We start from the raw sequence: 19875 nt of genomic DNA, 5'->3' as shown, positions 1-19875 counted from the left end.
TAAGATTTGTTTTTTTAAATTACAGATATACGTGCACACAGTAAAGAGGAAGGCAGTTCTACAAGTTTTATTTTGTCCACTAGCAGTCTTCTCTCCCATTTACACTTCCTCCGAAGTAACCTGGGTATCCCTTTTGGTATTTCAATATTTCCTTCCATAGTATTTGACTATTTTTGTGATTATTTTAGTGTTAGGCATTTTCTATTAGCTTTCCACTATGCTTTTTTTTTATTTCAAACCTTCAGCCTCACCACATAGGAACACCTCTTGTGATGCCCCTATCTCACAATATATTGTAGTATTATAATTTTGGTTAAGTCAATGCAGTGTTTGCATTATGATGACAATGAAACGTTATTTGCAGCTAAGCCATGTAGTAAGCTCGATTGTATTTTTATATTCATGCATAACTGGTTTTCCCTGGAGTTAAAAATGTCCAGTGTTTTTGCTTGCTTATTTCTGAATATTGATTGTTAATTTAACTAGAAACTCTTCACCAACCCGGTCTCTCCGAGTTTAGTTGCCTCTGCTTCCCTGTATTTTCATTCCCTGAATTAGTCTCTCCTGAGGCCCTCTGACTGGCTTCACCCTGAATGTTGTCCTCTGGCCCTGCTTTCCTGCTGTCCTGTGTTGGATCTGGTGATTCCTGTATCACCTGTCTTCCTATTTCTTGGTTTACTCTCTCATTTCACTAGAACACATTCCACAGTTACTTCCTCCAAAAGGGTTTATAGGAAGGAAATCTTGTGAGACTTTGCATAGCTGAACATGTCTTTACTTCGCCCTGACACCTCTTTGACAGTTAGGTTGTGTAAAAAATTATAAGCAATCCCTCCATGTCGCTTTTGAGAAATCCAAAGCCATTTTGGCTCTTGGAGTTTGTATGTAACTTGTTTTTTTTTTCCCCTCTCTTTAACATCTTGGAGGATCTTTTTGCCTCCAATTTTCTGAGATTTTGCAGTGATGTACTTTATATGGGTTTATTTTCAGCCAATACTGGATACTCAGTGGGCTCTTGCAATCTGGAAATTTTTGTGTTTTCACTTTAGGAAAATTTCTTTTATTATTTCTTTGGTAATTTATTTTCCTTTGTTTTCTCTATTCTATTTTTATGGAACTTCTATTTTTTGGATCTCAGATCTCCTGGACCTTCCTCTAACTTTATTTTTTCTCTCTTATGTTACATCTCTGTGAGGTTTTGCTTTACTTTTTATGACAGTTTCTTATCTCCTTCACTTTTATTGAGATTTCATTAATTTGTCATTTTCCAAGAACTTTTTTTGTGCGGAGTTTTTGTTTTTTTTTTTTAAACACATAACATCCTGCTCCTGTGTTGTGGTTATAGTATCTTCTCTTATCTGTCTGAGGATATTAATAATACTTTTATGAAGTTTTCTCCCTGCAGTTTTTTCCAGGTTGCTTTTCTCTGTTTCTTTGTTTTGGTCTCTGTGATATTTAACTTTATGTGTCAACTTGGGTAGCCTATTGGTAGCCAGATGTTGGGTCAAACACTAGTCTAGATGTTGCAGTGAAGGTATTTGGGTATTTGTGGATGTTATCAATTTATTTATTTATTTCTATTTTTAGCTGTGAGTCTCACTTGGGTACGATAAAATGTATAATCAGTTACCTTTAAATGAAACATATTACTCTCCATAATATGGGTGGGCCTCATTATTCAGTTCAAGGCCTTATGAAGAAAGAATCCTGCCTCAAGACTGTAACATAGAATAAATTTTACCCAAATTTCCAGCCTGCTAGCTTACTCTGCAGATTTTGAATTCAAGACTGCAAAATCAACTCTTACATGAATTTTCAACCAGCCAGCCTGCTCAGTCATAAGCCAATTCTTTGAAATCAGTCTCTCTCCACATATATGTATGTGCACATGCTCACGTATATACACAAATGGTCTCTGCCTTATGATTGTTCAACTTATGATTTTTTGACTTTATGAAGGTGTGAAAGCAATATATATTCAGTAGAAATGTGTTTCAGGTAGGCTAGGCTAAGCTATAATGTTTGGTAGGTTAGGTGTATTAGATGCATTTTTTACTTAAGGTATTTCCAACTTATGATGAGTTTATTGAGATGTAACCCCATCATAAGTTGAGGAGTAGCTGCATATATCTCCTATTGGTTCTGCTTCTCTGAAGAACTCTAATACATTTTCTATCTTCCAAATGAGATGACTTCTTTACTTGTAACCATTACTTACTAGTTCACATTGAAGAGTATAGCAATAGAAAACTAGAAATCTGATGAGAAGCTCTGAGCACATTAATGGGGCTCAGCAACTGTAAAACTGAGTCAGTAGCTTTGGCATGGTCAGTTTCCCTGGCAACAGCTCATCTTATCGTCTGTTCAGAGGGAAGGTAAAGGCCTGGTTTCTAATACTGGGAGGTTGGGTGGTGGCAGAGGAGGGGTGGTTGTGAGTTTCAGCATCCAATAAGCACATCATATTTACTTTAACCCCTGTACAGCACAGTGTCTGGCATGCTCCAGTCCTGAGACCCTGCACTTCAACATCACCTGCAGGCCTCGCCACAGCATTGGGGGAGCAATTGCCTGGTTGTGCAGAGGGAAGGTGGGAATCCAGATTGAATCCTGACTGCCTCTAAACCGTTTTGAGCAATTCTTATTTTAAGCTCTTTTCCCCATCTCTCCCCCTTCAGAAGTGACTGGTGCCTCCAGTTCCTGAGTTTTTGGGGATTCAGTCCCCCGAGTTTTTGGGAATTCGGTCCCTTCTACCAGCTGGAATTTAGGTCTCTAAGAGCTTCTTTTCTCTCTCTCTTCCTTACCACCTGTCTCTCTGCCTTCCACCTCCAAACCTGTGTTGGTGTTGTCTACTTCCCCATTCTCCTCACTTCTATGGGCTTATGACTCATTTAAAAATAACTTTACTTCTATAGCAGTGGGGTTGTAACAGCAAGCTGCCACCCTTACCCTGAAGTGGCCAAAAAGGCTTTCCCCATATCTAAGACCTTTTGTAACTACTGCAAGGAACCATTCTCACTCTTACTTGAAGGACTCTTGGGTTTCTCCTCTTCCAAATTTGTCAGTGACTGATGTTGGGATTATAAAGCTTGATCTCTACAGATACAAGATAGTTAAAAATGAATAGTTTGAAATGAACATATGCTCTCATGGATGTTTTGCTGAATCCCCATTACAGATAACTCCCATGTACAGAAGGAAGAATGATTGTATGTTCATAGGTTCACAGAGAGAAAATCTTATCTTCAAGAGACAGATGCAGGAGCCAAGAGAGAAATCTATACATTTCCAAGTGGAGGAGACTATGCAGCCCCAGCCTTCCTGGCAGCAAGAAACACAGAGGGAAAGAGACTGAGGCTCAGAGAGTGACACATACATATTAGAAAAAGAATGCCCTTAAATGCAAAGCCAAGGAAAGACCAAGGAGCTCCTAAGGAAAGGCCATTGTTGATGCCAGCTATGTCTACAGAAGGCCAGCCTGAGGTCTCTGGGTAGAGGCAGAAGTCTGAGGTATGCTTGCTTGAAGTTATGTTGACTTGGGGTTATTCTTTTCATTTTGGGAAATTGCTCACTTTAATAGAATTGAAAATTGTTGAAGGCAGCTGGGATTGGGAAAAACGCTTCTTTGTGTCACCTGGCTAGTTGTTGGCTATGATGGCATGTCTTTAGACAAACAGTAACTTGGGAGGAGGAATTAGATTCTTTTTTAGAATATAATCTTAGACAACCACAGTACAGGACTCTGAAAAGCACATCAATGATGGGGAGGGAAGTCAGGAATGGGGGGAGTCCAAGGCAAGGTAGGTAAACTTGGCGAAAACTCCCTCTCCAGCTCCTCTTTGGCAAGCCTCTGACAGTTTCTTAAATAAAACTATATCAGAAGCACCTGGGGGCAGGGGAGGGTCAAGGAGGGGCTGTCCAGATCTGAGGGACATTTAAATCACTATCATGGAAACTGGATTCTAACTCAGGTCATGGGACTGATTTTTGATCTGATGGCAGAGAAGCAATTTGATGTCTCTGTGCCTTGGAAAATCAGAATTTAAAATAAGACACTACCTCTAGAGCACAATTTTACTTACAGTTCCTTCTGAATTTTGTCGTTTTCATCATCTTTTGTGGAGTATCTAGCACTACTTGATGCAGCAGCTAGCTTGGCTGATTAACATATCCACATTGACTGAGTGCCTAAGTCATAGATGGTGGTGTGGCTGGTGCCAACTCATACAGGGTCCCAAGAGGTAACTGTTAAATATTCAGGAATTTGGCAGGTCAGTTGTTAAACCACGGGTAGCCTGACATCAGCCACGGTGGAAGTACTTACACCGCAGTCATCAGCAAATGCTACAAATCAGGGCTTTTATTTTTAGAGAACTGGTTTACCAGCACACCCCTGGAATAGGGACTATGGCAAGCACTGGGGATACAAAGACAGAAAAACTCCATTTAGAAGCACGCTATAGAAGAGGCAACTGAGGTACAGAGAAGCTGATTGCTTTGTCATGGTCACGAAGTTGGTGTGGATTTGAACCCAGGCAATCTGGCTCCTGCAGTCCTGAACTGTATTTCTAACAACCACACTTCATTACCCATTCTGTTTATCAGAAAGAGCAGCAAACTGTCTAGGATCTTATGATTGCAAACCCTTGGGGCATAGGAGGCAGAGCCTTTTGGAAGAAGTCTTGCTTTTAGAACTTTAAATTCGGAGGAGTTTTATGTTAACACAATGAGAGGGAAAAGCAATTGGAATTTTTTTAAAGTGGTCAGATTTTTTTTTTTTAGTGAAAGAAGAGTGATATCTATTGTTCAGCCTCTGTGAAAAGGCTTGTTTATGAAAATTAACCTGTTCTCACAAAATATTATTTATAATCTCATTATCCTGGTATGAGCCCTATTATTAATACTTTCAAAAATATCAGTAATGATTATTATCATTCATTAGTAGCCATAATGATACTAAGTAATCTAATGCTTTAGTGTTTTTAAATCACTTTCATTCTATGAAGGATCACAGTGATCCTATGAAGGAAAAAGAAGAGGTCTCATTAACATCTCAACTCCTGGGGCTGCTGGAGAGGTTAAGCTGTTTGTTCAAGAGCATATACTAGGCCGGGTGTGGTGGCTCATGCCTGTAATGCCAGCATTTTAGGAGGCCAAGGTGGGCGGATCACCTGAGTTCGGGGGTTTGAGACCAGCCTGACCAATATGGTGAAACCCCGTCTCTCCTAAAAATACAAAATTAGCCGGGCATGATGGCACATGCCTAAAATTCCAGCTACTTGGGAGGCTGAGGCAGGAGAATCGCTTGAATCCAGGAGGCGGAGGTTGTGGTGAGCCGAGATCACGCCATTGCACTTCAGCCTAGGCAACAAGAGCGAAACTCCATCTCAACATACATTAGTAAGAGATTGAGTTTAAACTTGACTCTAGGCTTTCTGATTCTCGTATCTTTCTACAAGACTGTATTAGAACTTGTCACTGAGCCCAAGCTCATTAGTTTCTAGGGATAAGAAAGAAGAGCTTGTTGTTACTTCCCATCAGTCTCTGGGAAGCAGATAAGATACAGTGAGATGGACAATTTTAGAAACTCCTTCTGGGAATCCAATCATCATTAAATAATAAAGATAATAGAATAAAAAGTTTCTACTCTTCCCAAGCATTATCATATGTTGCTATAAAACACAAAGTGAACAAAATTCTAAGAGATATCTAGGCATTTTTTGATCACAAATAATATTTACCACTTTTGTAAATGTGAAAGAAAAATATCAATGGTTAATCTCAACGTATTCTTAAAAAGTTGATTTTTTTTTCTTGTTCAGAGGGGAGAATATCAAATAAGGAAATAATTAGCAAGAACAATAGCTTATGTGATGTGAAAAATTCTAAGAACTTTCTGTGTATTCTGTCTCATTTAATTCTTACAACAACCCTATGCCATAAGTATTGTTATTATAGTTATTTTACAAATGAGAAAACTGAAGCGTCAATAAGATGGGTTTCACGAGGTTACACAGTCAATGAGTGGCAGATGCACTTCATGCCAGTTCTCAGATTTTAGAAAGGAAATGGTCTTACTAGTGTGGAGATACATGTACCGAAAAGTCATAGCTTCTTTCCCCTCAAATCCTGGCAAAATGAGAAGTGTATTTTTAAGCCTTGCCTCAAAGCTGTGTTTCTGTTTACAATCCTTCTAGTTATAGCAGATACAGATGGTTTTGAAATCTGCACCCAGACCAACTTAAAATGAATCCTCCTTTCCTTGCTCAAAGAAGAGCATTGCAAAACATATTAAATGCAAATATGGAAATGGTATAAGCAATTATAGCATTAATTTGGGCTGTGTAGGCAAATAATCAAGATAATTCCTGTCTTACTCCTTTGACTTAGTAGTCATTTTCCAACCTGATTCATCCAGGTTATGGCTTAAACTCTCTACCCTGCTTGCCAGTGTAGGTAAACATCATTCTGATCAGGTTTGGCTGCCTTGATAAGGAAAGATCTGCCTGCTGCACAAAGGTGGAAATAATGACAAACGTGTAAGTAGCACCTGGGATCTGAAGTCAGCATCAGCCACTCTGCTTGCTGAGTTATGGATTTCATTTAGAAACTCCAAGAACTTACATGGCTCGGGGAAGTGGCTGTGATGTGGTGGTGAGGCACTGGGTACAAGTTTAGATTCTGGCTGTTACCCACTACCTGGGTGTGACCATGGCCTGACCTCTAGGAACGTCCTTATTTTATCTGATAAATGAGACTCACTAATACTCACTTCATCGGGAACAATAAGGTTTCTGGATTCATAAACCACAATGCAGCACACAACATTAGGTGCTTTATTGTTGTAATTATTGTAATTACTATAGATCCTGAAATCAGCTTCCTCTCTATATTGCTCATAAACCAAACAACTGGAAATCATGGGAGTTTTTTTATTCTGATGTTTAGGCTGAAGACTGGGAAACATCCAAACCTCTAGTCCATGTGAGCCTCAATTAGTATGAGAAAACTGGTGGATAGGTTATCATGTGAGATTCTAATTATGAGTGAGGATGAGCTCTGTTACAGTTGAAGTTACTTTGCCATTTCAACTTTTAGTCATTCCGATTTTTCTCTTTCACCAAACAGGGTACATTCAAAACCTTTAGACCTTGTAAAATAAAAATTTGAAGGTGAGACTTTTTCCCTAGGAAAGCTGGCTCACATTTTATATATTGTATATTGGGCCAAGCCTCTAATATTTTCTTTGAGGATCTGGAAACCTTTAATGTGTTAACATTATCCACACAGTAAATTCTCACCTTCTAGTATGTATCTGCACATAACCTACTTTAGGGTTTGAGCTTTTCTATTAGTGTCTATAATTATTAATGCTGTTACCATGAGGTTTTTTTCCAAGGTACCAAAAATATAAGAGTAAGTCAGTATTTAGAAGACAGTCATCCAGAAAAATTTTTTTCCATAAGCTGAAAAGCTCAGCCAAATTATGTCCACAGCATATTTATTGGGAGTTTGACATCTCTCTTCTCGAAGCTCAGTAAGCCAGTGGGTGGAGCATGTAGGGGAACCCTGTTCAGTTCCCTTAAACCAGCTGTGAGGAGAGGGAGGCCACACCAGTGGCATCCATTGTTCACAGAGAAAGCAATGGGACCCAGAATTCAACACAGAGCTCAGCACCAAGCAGGTACTTAATTAAAGTTTGATGGACTAAATTTATCTCGATTCTTACAAGTTAGGAACACAAAGTATTCAGCAAAACATATCCAAAGTGGCCCCAAAGTGCTACTGAAAACAGTTTTATGCAAACTATTTGCAACATCCAAGAACTTGTTTCATCCAACTTGACAGGCGGAATACTCACAATTGCCTAGAGGGAGTGGCAGACACTATTACCCTTATCTTTGAAGAGGAGCTCAGAGTTACCAAAATCTCCTGACTGGGGTACAAAGCTCCACCTTTATACTAATTTTTTTTTTTTTAAGTGCAGGCTGCGCATCCGACTCTCAATTCCTGAATGTCCTATGTCTGTTTACCTTTCCTGGAATCCACTGACTTGCATTTCTTCAAATATAGAGTTTTCAGGATTCCCAAATGTCAGTGGTTCTTAAACAATGGGTGTGCATAGAAACTCCTTGGAGGCTTGTTAAAAATAGAGATGCTTGAATTCCACTCTTGCCAATTCAGATTCTGTATGTTTGTTTGTTTGTTTCCCCTTAACTTCCAACTGATAAATTTTCTTGGTAGGAAAGTTCAGAAATGTGCAAATGTGATTCAGTGACCTAGCAGAAAGTTCCTGATGTGGACAGCAAATACTGGAGGCAAGTAAATAGCAATCAAATGGGTCTTCTATAACAAGGTGTCATTTTAACAAGGTCCTTAGGTGACGCTGATGCATCTCAGAGTTTGAGAACACTACATACAATGTAAGAAAAAAAGAGTCAAAGTTTCCCCAGGATTCAGGGCAGTTCAGAGACAGGGAGATAAATCACTATATCACCTAGGGATCTTGTTAAAATACAGATTCCGATTCAGTGGATTTGGGGTGGGATCTGAGATACTGCCTTTCCAACATTCCCAGTGATGCCAATGCTGTTGTTGGTCCCTGGAACACTTTGAGTAGCAAGGGTTAAGGGTACAGGCTGGTGGGGAAGGGGTCCACAAACCTGGGTCAAATCCCACCTTTCCCACTTTTTAAATATTTTTTGGTTTTCTTTTTAACCATTGCATTTTCAAGGAAAAAATATAAACCAATACCACTACATACTGTTTTGGGAAACTAATTTTTGTTTTTTGTTTAGAGAAAAGGTCTTGCTCTGTCATTCAGGCTGAAGTGCAGTGGTATGGTCATAGCTCACTATAACCTTGAACTCCTGGCCTCCCAAATCTCTGGGATTACAGGTGTGAGCCACTGCACCCAGCCAGTGTGCTTTCACCACTTTACTAGCTATGTGATACTAGGCTACCGACTTAGCCTCTCTGGCCTATTTCTTTATCTGTAAAATGAGGGTGGGTAGGTGGGAGAGAAGAATAGTATTGACCTCAGAGTACTGTGGTGAGAATTAAATGTCCCAGGGCATAAGCACTTTCAAGGTAAGCACTTATCACAGTACCAAGCACATAGTAAGAGTCTAACAAGTGGTAGCTCTTACCATTAAGAATCTCCCCAAGTTTCCATCTCAGGAGCTCAGGAGTTAGGCTTCTGGTTTCATGCCATGCTGCCTGAATGACTATTTATGGCATGGTGACTGCCTGGCTTCAAATGTGTTTTCCATTAATGGGCTTGAGCTAAGCATGATAAGGCGTGGAGGACTGAGGACTCCTTATTCAGACTGTGGGTGTTGACATATTACATTCAGACATTGGGCTGATCCCTGCCCACTGCATCTGGAAATGCAGGGATCACAGTGGGACCTAGTCATGGCTTCTCCACAGTGGTTGCTATTTCCAGTTCATGTTTATGAAATACATATAATTTTAAGGCTTTACCGAGAGAGAGCCTTCTCTCTGTGGTTGGTTTATAGAGTCATATTTATACTCTCATTACAAGTCAGTGTTCTGGAATCTGACTCCCCTGAGGTTCCTATGGCCTGCTCCTGGGACAGCAAGAGTTATAATGCTGATCAAACCTGCTGACTGTGTCATTCCAAGCTAGTAGTTGTGGCTTCCCTGACTTTCACGCCAAGGGTTTGATTGGGCTTAGAGGTGGTTGGGGCAGAATCCTGTATCCCTAAAAGAAAAATGCTTCTTGTTGTGTGTTGCCTGCTTTAACAATTCTGAATGTACTAAGATAGCCTCGGTTTGAGAGTGGAGTCTGCCGCCAGGAGAACCAATGACCAATACTCCAGAATTCTTCAGTGGTCAAGGGGATGCTTATGCTAAAATATGTGTCCTGAAATTTTAGAGCAACACATAGCAGAGGGTCCAAACAACAGAAAATGTTCAAACAATTAAGTTTTGTTATCAGTCTCATGTGCAAGCAGTCTCATTTCAAGCTCCTCCTTCTACTACCTCTAGCCCAAATTTCCCCTTTGAACACTTCACGCAGCCTAGTCTTTGATCTGGGGGCACAACACTGTCTCTTCCTGTGATTAGACCTCCCTGGCAGCCAGAGGGAATTCTTGAAGGCATAAATATTCTTTCATTAAAGACTCAGTCTTATTGTTCTTTTTAAACTATCACTCACAGCTCAGAGGATTTTTCTTTTAAGTAACCTTTTAATTAGCTACATAGTTTCACAGATATGAAGTAAAGGCCAAATTTTGATTCTTTCTTTTCTTCGCTTTTTTCTCTCCCGTTTGGCATGAATTTAAGGAATTTGCAGATAGGATACAGGCTCTAGCAAAACTTCCTGTATTGATATACTATTGGTATAGACAATAGGGACAAGAAAATGGGTTCTCTTTCTGCTTTTCTTAGAAGCCAAGGCTTCATCCCTATAGCCAGGAAGAGGTAGATACCCCCTCACACATCAGAAGAGGAATCTCATGCCCTTGGCTCCCCAGGAAAGCAACAGAAGTCCTGGATTTCTTGGATCTCCTGGTGAGTGCCAAGGAGTTTGCTAGCCTTGGGCCCAGCACTGCTGTGCATGAGAGTCCCAAATTCCCCCATCTGGGACACGTCCGGGTGTCTACTGAGATAAGAACCCATTGGCTAGGCTTGGGAGTAGCCTTGGTGCGGGATGCTCCTGCAGGGCTCCCTCAACAGAACAGAGAACAGAGGTAGTAGGCCTGTGAGAAGGGAACTGTGTAGATGAAGGTGAGGAAAGATACCATCTTCATTTTAGGAAAACGTAAGTCCCCCCAGACAAAAGAGAAACTTGAACTGATAAGAGGCTATTTCTCCTTGGAAGAAAGAATACCTGTTGTAGAATCCTGATCCAATGCCCAATCACAGAAGGAAGAAGGGAACAGGAAGACAAAGAGGTAGATGGGAGAGTGTGCTCTATAGGCAAGGCTGGGGCCCTAGGGAGGGCAAGACAAGTTCTCTAGGTTGTATGAAAAGTATATGGCAAGTGGGTCATCAGTGCTGAAATATGGTTAAATGAAGAGATTTAAGAATAGAGAAAATTGCTATTCCCCATGTGGGTCGTAGCCATTTAATTAACATAGTTCCACTGAATACTTAGCTTAAGGATTTCATGAAATTTTTTTAAAAATTAAAATGCACACTGCAAAGCAAGATTCCCTGGTCTCTTTCCCTCATACAGTGATTATTATTATTATTTTAAAGATAATCCATTGTGGAAGCCCATAGACCTGCCAGCAAAAACAACGTCCTGCCATCGTTAAAAGTATGTTACAATTTGTGGCTATGTACCCAGCATTTGACATGGAGTGGTGTTCTATTTCAACCCAATTTAATTATATGCTCCTTTTATATATCGTAGATGGCTCACACTAGCAGAATTGTTTTGCCTGGTGAAAAACTAGCCATGACTTGTCATAATGGGCTGGTTTATAGAACCACTGAAGTATAGTTACTGCCCATCATTTGGGAATTATGGCACCATAACAACCCTTTATTTACATATACTGCTGAGACAGTAAAAACAGCAAATAGATTTCTTAAATCGAGACGACAGAAATTTCCCCCCAGGGTACTTGGCCCTCATTGTGGTAGTAACATATGCAAGTCTAAACAACTTTGGTGTCTGTATTTCGACAGTGCATCATTTCATGGACAGTTTATAACATTCTAATAATAAAATGGACTCTAAATTTGGAGTTGGATTTCACGAACATTAGATGGTAATGTGCACAGCAGAATCTCTAAGTGATTTGTGAGGAAGGTTTAAATTTGCTAATGACACGACTGCTGAGCGACTCTGCAAAGGGACTGAAGTGGAATCAGTGGTTGGGCTGTTGCGAGGTGGCAAGCCTTCAACGGGGAGCATGTCTGACCTAGTTTACATTAACACAGACACTGCATCTTGGTAAAGTCAGGGATTCTTTTATCTCTAGACTCCTAGGACTTAAATAATCTTGGCTTTCCCCTCAAACAAAAGAAACTCTCTATAAATCTTTTGCTTTTGTTTTTTATGCCTACTCTCCTCTTTCATGATGTACTTTGTGGGAAAAAAATATTAGAGTAAAGATCATACCTTCATTGCCTGCTTATTTGTCCTGAGATTTTATGTAAATTCCCTTCTCCTTATTCTTGACTTTCTACTCCTTTGTAAAGCTGTAACTAGACTTATTTTTAATATACACATTGCAAAAGTATGTTCCAAGATCTCCTATTCCTGGGGGACAGCTTCTAGTAAGCTTTAGCTTCTAGTAAGGTTGTAAGTCTTAGCTTCTAGTAAGGTTTTATGTTTACGTCTGGTCAGCAGTTTCATGTGCGTGGGCATCATAACTCAGAGTGCTACTATCATTCTTCAGTGACATGCAGGTGGCTCATGAGGGCATATTTAAAAGGGGGTTCCATTCACCCAACCTCCTCTGGCTTGAAAGGCCAGGGGTTGGACAGGGGAGTGGGCAGAGTTGATGGCCTCTCTGGGCCCCTATGCCACTGCACTGCACCTATGGGAAGCTGCAAACGATTGGCAAAACTGGACACTCCTGTAATTGTCAAGAGCTGAGACTTCCCTAAAGCAGATTAAGAAGGTTGGCGAGCATCTTGGGTGTGAATATTCCTTTCTAGTAGAGTCCTTGCGTTGGGAGGGCAGGGATCCCCCTGCAGTTCATTCACTCTCCCCTCAAACCCCCAGGCCAGTGCCCACTGCGTAGCCACACTCACCCCCGGATGGCAGGCCAGTGCAGCTGCCCCCGTGCTGGCACGGGCTGCGCTCGCAGGCGTCGGGATAGAGCACGCAGCCCAGCTTCAGCTCCGTCAGGCCCACCACCTCCGCGAAGCTGCTGCGCTTGTTCTGCAGCGGCAGCTCATTGTTATTCAGTATCACTGAGTCCAGGCAGCCCTGGAAGCCGCTGAGCACCTGCGTGACCCGCGTGTCAGTCAGGCTGCGGATGTTATCCGCTTGCACCAGGGCGCCGAAGTAGATGCTACTCTCAGTGCTCAGCGTCTGGAAGTAGAGGGGCGCCCGGCGCCGCTCCACGTAGCTGTCATCCAGGGACAGGCTCGTGAAATTGCGGTTGAGCTCCAGGAAGACCGAGTGCCAGCTCCCGTCGTTGACAGCACGGCCCGAGATGCCCAAGATTCCAGGGCCGCTGCCGCAGTCCAGCTGGAACCACAGCTTGCCATCCACAATCTGCGTGGGGAAGGAACAGTGCAGCACTTTTCAACATGCAACTGGGAATATGTTCCCTACACCCTGCTCCTGGCCGGCCCGGGGGCTTCACAAGAAAGCTGGAATGTGGACATGACTTTTGCTCTACTCATAAATCTGTTGTGGTTTGATTTTTAACCACTGTGCCTCCCCCTTACCTGCCATGAAAATGCATGCCTTATATTTCACAAATCTTGTGATTAGTAATATGGGCGCACCTTCATATATCCACAATTATATTTAAGAATGTTTCTACTCCTTGGGTCTTTACCTTTTAAAATTCCCAGCAATATCTGGTTTAGGGGTCTGTTTATTCTCTGCACCCTTCTTAGTCATTACCACCACAGGAATTATTTCCGGGAACTCATTAGCATTTATTGAACATCTACTATATGGTAAACAGTGTACTAAGTGCCAAGGAGATCATCTGAGTGAATAGAGTTATCATCTCTGCCCTCATGTGGCTGACAGTCTGTAGGGTAGATGGCCATTAATCAAATAATCACACAAATACATATATGTTCCTTGAATACATTTATATGAGTGCTCCACAGGGGAAAGAAAGAGGCCTGGTAGAAATGAAAAATTTCCTAGTTCTCAGCTTTGTCTACATTTAAGATTTAAAAGCTGCTCTATATTAAACACTAGCATATTCTTAAAATAGGCCTTTAGGATGATGCTCATGGTTTAGGTAAAGGTTATCTTCCAAGGTGCTCAGGGCTTGGCCATTTGCTTAGAATATCTGGATCGCTTGTGACACCTGGCCCTCATGAATGCTCCCAGCCATGGTTTGGGGTGCGAAAACAGAGACCAGCCTGCTGCTGTGAGTGCATTGGTGTAGCAAGGGCATCACTGCACCCGGGAGGCCAATCCCAGGAGACATCACACACAGGAAGAAAGCATGTGCTATGGAGGATCCTCTCTGGCAGAGAGCTGCAGAGCAGGGATTGGCCCTCCATGGAGCCCCAGGCTCAACTGCTGCAAAGAAAACCTGTCTTTGAATCCCCTGTGTAGTCCACCTTGTTCTACATTTCTCAGAAATGCATGGTGGCTTTGGGATCCAGGGAATGAGGGCTGCACCCCTGTCTAGACAAGTGTACATTTGGTCATGAAGGGATTCACAGCCAAAAATTGTGAAATAAAAGCTTCTTTTCTGGCCTATGTCTATGACCCAGCAAGAAGACCTTGTGGAGGCCAGCGTCTGAGTCATGCAACTAACACTAGTCTGTTGGCATTCATAGTTCTGTGCAGAGAACAGATACTTGTCAGGAAAGAAAAGAAAAAGGAAAGGAAAGGAAATGACAGGACAACACAGAGCTTCCAGGTCACAAACAGCCAAGGAGGTACAGAGAAAATGAATTCACAGAAATAGACTGAAGCAGTCCTTGTGAAACATGTTTAACTCATAATAGACCTATTCGGGATTATCAGAGCATCTCTCATTCTCACACGTCACGTATTTCTCTATGCTTCAGTATAGACAACTGAATTCTTAGGGACTCTCATTTCTGCCTTTGTAGCTCCATGTTCTTCATCCTGCATAAAATTTCGTAGGTCATGCCACATAAACATGTGTATCTAGAAGGCAGGGGGCTTTAAGAAGCACACAGAGGTGTGGGAATTTTGGAATGCTGAATCAAATTCAGGCTTTGTCATGTACCACTCAGGTACCCTGGAGAGAATGGTCTGGCCCCTCTGGGTTTGGGTCTGGAGAGCAGAGAGAACTGCTATGGCTTATTTTACAAGGCTACTCTGTCCACTGCAGAATGGTTAGCCACATCATACACAGTTAGAACATACATACTTTGCTCTGTCATGCAAATGTGCAAATGTAAAAAGACTGAAGACAAATGTTTATGTTCTCTGAGAGCTTTCCAGTGTAATCTTTCTTTCTTCTTCTTTTTTTTTAGATGGAGTCTCACTGTGTCACCAGGCTGGAGTGCAGTGGCATGATCTCGGCTCACTGCAACATCCAACTCCCTGGTTCAAGGGATTCTCCTGCCTCAGCCTCCCGAGTAGCTGGGATTACAGGCAAGCGCCACCATGCCCAGCTGATTTTTTGTATTTTCAGTAGAGACAGGGTTTCACCAGGTTGGCCAGGATGGTCTTGATCTCCTGACCGTGTGATCTGCCTGCCTCGGCCTCTCAAAGTGCTGGGATTACAGGTGTGGGCCACCGCACTCAGCCTCACGTGTAATCTTATGCTATCATCTTTGTCATTTTATTCGGTTCCACAAAATTGAATGAGTAGATATTGTAAATCATACCAGAATACTTGCTCTATGGCAACTCCTGGATAATTTCCATATTTGTATTTTAATGTAAGTAATAAATCATCAAATGTGACTTTGGGGAGTATCTTCTTCTGGCACAGTCCACCTGCTGTTTTTAACTCTGCGGCTACAAACTGGTGTCCTCAGTCTATTATGAAAAATTGGTGGTGAGAGTGCAATTTATCTAAGTTTTTGTAAAAAGGTGTTCAATTAACATATTACTTGGTTCATTCTCCTCTCTCACCCCCACCTCCTACCTCTTTGAATAATCACCAAGTTACATATTCACCAGGGAGAAATGACAGGACTCCGATGTACTCAAATATATCAGAGTTCTATAACTGAAGAACACAAAATTATCTCATACTAACACGGCATGGTTAAGCTTGCTTTTTATTTTTATTTTTGTTGCAAAAATAACAGCAGCAACATTGCTGAATGAAGGAAGCCAGATGCCTACACGATTCTTAGCCTTTTACAAACAAAAATCATTTGGATTGTCAAAATCCTAGGACTTTGAAATTACCAGCTTTGTTTATATGACAAACTAGAACACTGATGCCAAAAGTTACCTTGTGAAAAGTTAATAATCTTTTGCTATTGCACAGTTATATTATTCCAGAGAGAGAAAAGAACACTTTGTCTTTTCATGTCTATGTTCTCTTATACTGGAAAATATATTCTGATCATATTTAATTCTTCTCTGTCTTCAGAGTTGGGTTCACCTAGTTTTAAGTATCTTCTTTAAGAGAATGAAGCTTTCTCAAATCAGAGGAGAAGCTATTTTAATAGAAATTGAGGTGTGCATGAAACTGTAAGAAATGTCTATAGCAACGATACTGAAATGATTTGCTAGGGTTAGGGGTGTAGCTAGGTAATTTGTTCAATGAAATACATAATTGAGAGAGTGTTGTCCTAATGTTATAAAATATTTAGATTCTCAGGATCATTTGAAATCAGTGATGTGCTTTCCCCTGGATTTTTAGTAGCTTGGGGCTTGGAAGACAAGAAATCAGAGTTCTAAGAAGTCCTACTTTTGCAGGAAAGTAGGATTTTGAGTAAAAAATGTAAATTATGGCATGAAGTCTTACTGCTTCAGATTCTTGGTGTGTGGTTATAGCAAATGCATAATAATCATGGAACTTGTAAGACGATTATTCAATATTCTTTGAAAAGGGGATGTTTAAAAAACTTTTTATGTTTTCCCTGAGTTGGGCACAGTAGCATGTGCCTGTAGTCCTACCTACTTGGGAGGCTGAGGCAGGAGGATCAAGTGATCAGTTTGAGACCAGCCTAGGGAACATGGTGAGATCTCATCTCAAAAAACAAAAAAACCCACAAACAAAAATACAAAAACCTATTTTTAAGGCTGCCATTAATAGCCATTTGGTATACATTAAGTATTTTAAATGAGTAAATGAATGCATAATCATCCCAGCCCTCTGAATTTCTTCTTTTGATAAACTCCTGTAGTTTATCAAGAGATATCTAACTCCCAACTTGCTCTCCTCTTTCATAGGCCTAGAACCAAAGTGATATTGACTGGCTGTTACTTTGAGCAAGTCATTCAATTTTCTCTGAGCCTTAGTTTCCTCACAGGCAAAAGAAGTAGACACTCATACCTACATGCAAGGGGAATGAGAGTCGAAATTACATGTATGTGAAAGTACTTTGTAAACTCTTAGGTATCTTATTATTACTACAAAATGTAATTAAGGTTAACTTATTTTTTGGTGACATTCTTAAATAGATCATTGAAACTCTCAAATCTTGTAGGGAGCTTCCTTGTTACTCTTTTGATCTATATTGGAAAGATCTGGCCATGCCAAGTGGGCTGTTTTACAAACCAAATGAGCTTTCCCTATCTTCCTTTCAGTTTAGGGGTCTGAAGCTAGCCATGTCTGAGAATCATCAGAATGTAGCAATGAATCATTTATAACTTCCCCCGAAAATAAAACGTGTGATAGTTATAGATTAACAACCATATTCTCCTTGTGCTTTTGCCATGATACTGGAGATGGAAGACTGACACAGAGATAAAGTGTTCTCCTACTCATTTCTCCTTACATCTCTTCTGGTGATTTGTCATGTTTCTTTCTTCTTTTTAAAAAATCTTTTCCAGATCTCCCTTTGAAAAAGAATGCCATGTTTCTTTTATAGGTGTGAGGAAAGTCACAGAGCCTATCTGACCATTTTCATTGTTGCTTTGGCTGCCAGGAACCTCAGTTATGGTTTGGGCTCTACTGAAGTAGTTCACCTCGGTCTAGACTTTCTCATAATGATATTCTACTCTACCCAACTTCACTGGTTGGCTCTTAACCTTGTATTTTCATCTTAATGGTACTTTAATTTATTGCATTTGGATGCTTATGGTAAGCCTTGAATTTCTTTTGGAAGAAGATAGGGTATCAATGGTAAACAGAAGAATGAGTGCCTTTTATTATTGCTGAGAGACAGTGATATTCTTTGTCCATGAGCATTTTCACTTCTCGAGGTCTCTGTGCAATTCTTTAATTGTCTGTAAGGGGCGCCCTTCACCCCACTGAGTACTTTAAGTACTTTTTAGAGAATGTGCTCTGACTGGGAAAATATAAACAACCAAGAGGTGCAATTTAAACAAAGCATTTCAGCTTAGTTGTTGAACCAAAGTGCAAGGCACATACTGTACCTAAAGCCAAGGAAATTAAATCTTGCATGAGGCTGAAAATGTTAAGCAAACAGATTCAAATCCCCTTAGTGGATATTCCTGGCGACTGTAGGAGAATAACTGCAATAGTTTAGTACAGCTGTGTCCTGCTTTGGGCAAACCCAACATATGAAAAGCAAACTTACAGAACAGACAGATTGGGAGTGATTATTCACATCACAAAGGGATTAATGGAAGGGTTCCTTCAAATAGCATCCATCTCTAGTTTATTAGAATTCCATTTACCGAGATTCAATTTACACAACTTTCAGAAACATGCTTGTTTCATGAAATACAATATACCTTAGGAGCTGGAGCTGCCTAAAAGGCTTAATTATTCTTCTTTCGTATCCTCTGGGATCTGCACATTTTAGACTTTTGCCAGTGAAGTGTCAAATCACAAGCTCCATTTTAGGATCAAGCCATTCAGGTTCAATATTTTTGTTCTCTCTCAAATTTAATGCTCTATAAGAGATTTACTAATAGAAACTATTTTCAACCAGCAGCCCTGTTAGAGCATGAAGGAGGAGACAGAAAGGTCAGTGAGGCCCACGTAGAGCCCTAAGAGCTGGTAGCTCTGAATGCTCCAAACACTTTCCCAGCAATTATACAAAACCTCAACTCTCAGGGCTATTTAGAAAATGATCTACTGACCCAAGGCAGGCTGCTTCCGGGGCCAGAAGAAAATAAAGGCAGGACTTAGGTTTTTGAGTTTTTCTTCTTTCACCATGAATATCTGATTTGAATGCATCGTTCTCTAAAACTGTGCAATCAAAGTACTTTTCTTATTTTCTTTTAAAAATATTGCTTTCCTTTCTGGATCTTAAATTAGAATTCTGAGTTGAATGAATAAGGAGAGTGGGAGACTGCTTACAAAAGTAACCAACTTTTAAACTTTGACTCCCTGCTCACTCAACTATGGCCATCAAATAATACCTGGCAATACCAGATGTGGGTAAGTAAAGCCCTATGTGATCATTAAGAGAAGCCCACTGGCATTTAATGTTCTCTATTTCTCTCCTTCCTCACCTGCCTTTAGAACTAAAGCCTGGGCCACCTAATCAAATTGGATCTGACATATCAAACAATCAAAGGGCAGAAGCTGGAAAGGTCCACCATGTACTCTTCAAGCGGAAACCTTGGGAAGAAAAAGATTTCTTGCCATTTCCATGTGAAAGGGCATTTTCCACTGGACGGACTCTGAATGTTTCTGAAGAGCATTTACAACAGGCTGACATAGCAACCTGGTGAGAATAGCATGAGATGAAACACGTCTCCCTCCTTCTCCTGCCTTCTCTCCTCCATACTAGAAGGCTGAATCTGGTCTACAGATGCCCAGAATGTGATTTTTAATAAATGAGTTGTAGTAGCAAGATGGAGAGTGAGGGATAGTATGGAGATTAACGGCATGGAGTGAGAGAGACTAGAGTGTGGGATCCAGGCCTCATCACTTATTAGATGTGCAACTTTGGGTAAATAACTTAACCTCTCTGAACCACTGTCCTCCTCTTGATCAAATGGGGATAACATGAAACAAACTTATCATATTAGCTGTATAATAAAAATAAATGATGCACAAAAAGCTGTTATCTTGTTTGCTTGTTTTTGTTTGTTTGTTTTGAGAAAGAGTCTCTGTCACCCAGATTACTGTGCAGTGGCCTCAGCCTCCCAAGTAGCTGGGATTATAGGTGCCG

At 40.8% G+C, this 19875-nt stretch overlaps 1 protein-coding gene across 3 annotated transcripts in view; it reads right to left on the bottom strand.

The window, feature by feature from the left end:
- FAT3 (FAT atypical cadherin 3) overlaps positions 1–19875 on the bottom strand; it is a 679183-nt gene that overhangs the window by 16520 nt on the left and 642788 nt on the right. For all 3 annotated transcript variants that reach the window (XM_034933534.3, XM_034933535.3, XM_003813776.5), the window contains one exon: positions 12736–13204. In XM_034933534.3, the coding sequence (XP_034789425.3) occupies positions 12736–13204 (469 nt within the window). The remainder of the gene's footprint in view (positions 1–12735; positions 13205–19875) is intronic.

This window comes from Pan paniscus, chromosome 9 (genome assembly GCF_029289425.2).
Source record: "Pan paniscus chromosome 9, NHGRI_mPanPan1-v2.0_pri, whole genome shotgun sequence".
NCBI classification, from domain to species: Eukaryota; Metazoa; Chordata; class Mammalia; order Primates; family Hominidae; genus Pan; species Pan paniscus.
Note: the sequence above shows the minus strand (reverse complement) of the source record. Positions and strands in the feature narration are given on the sequence as shown.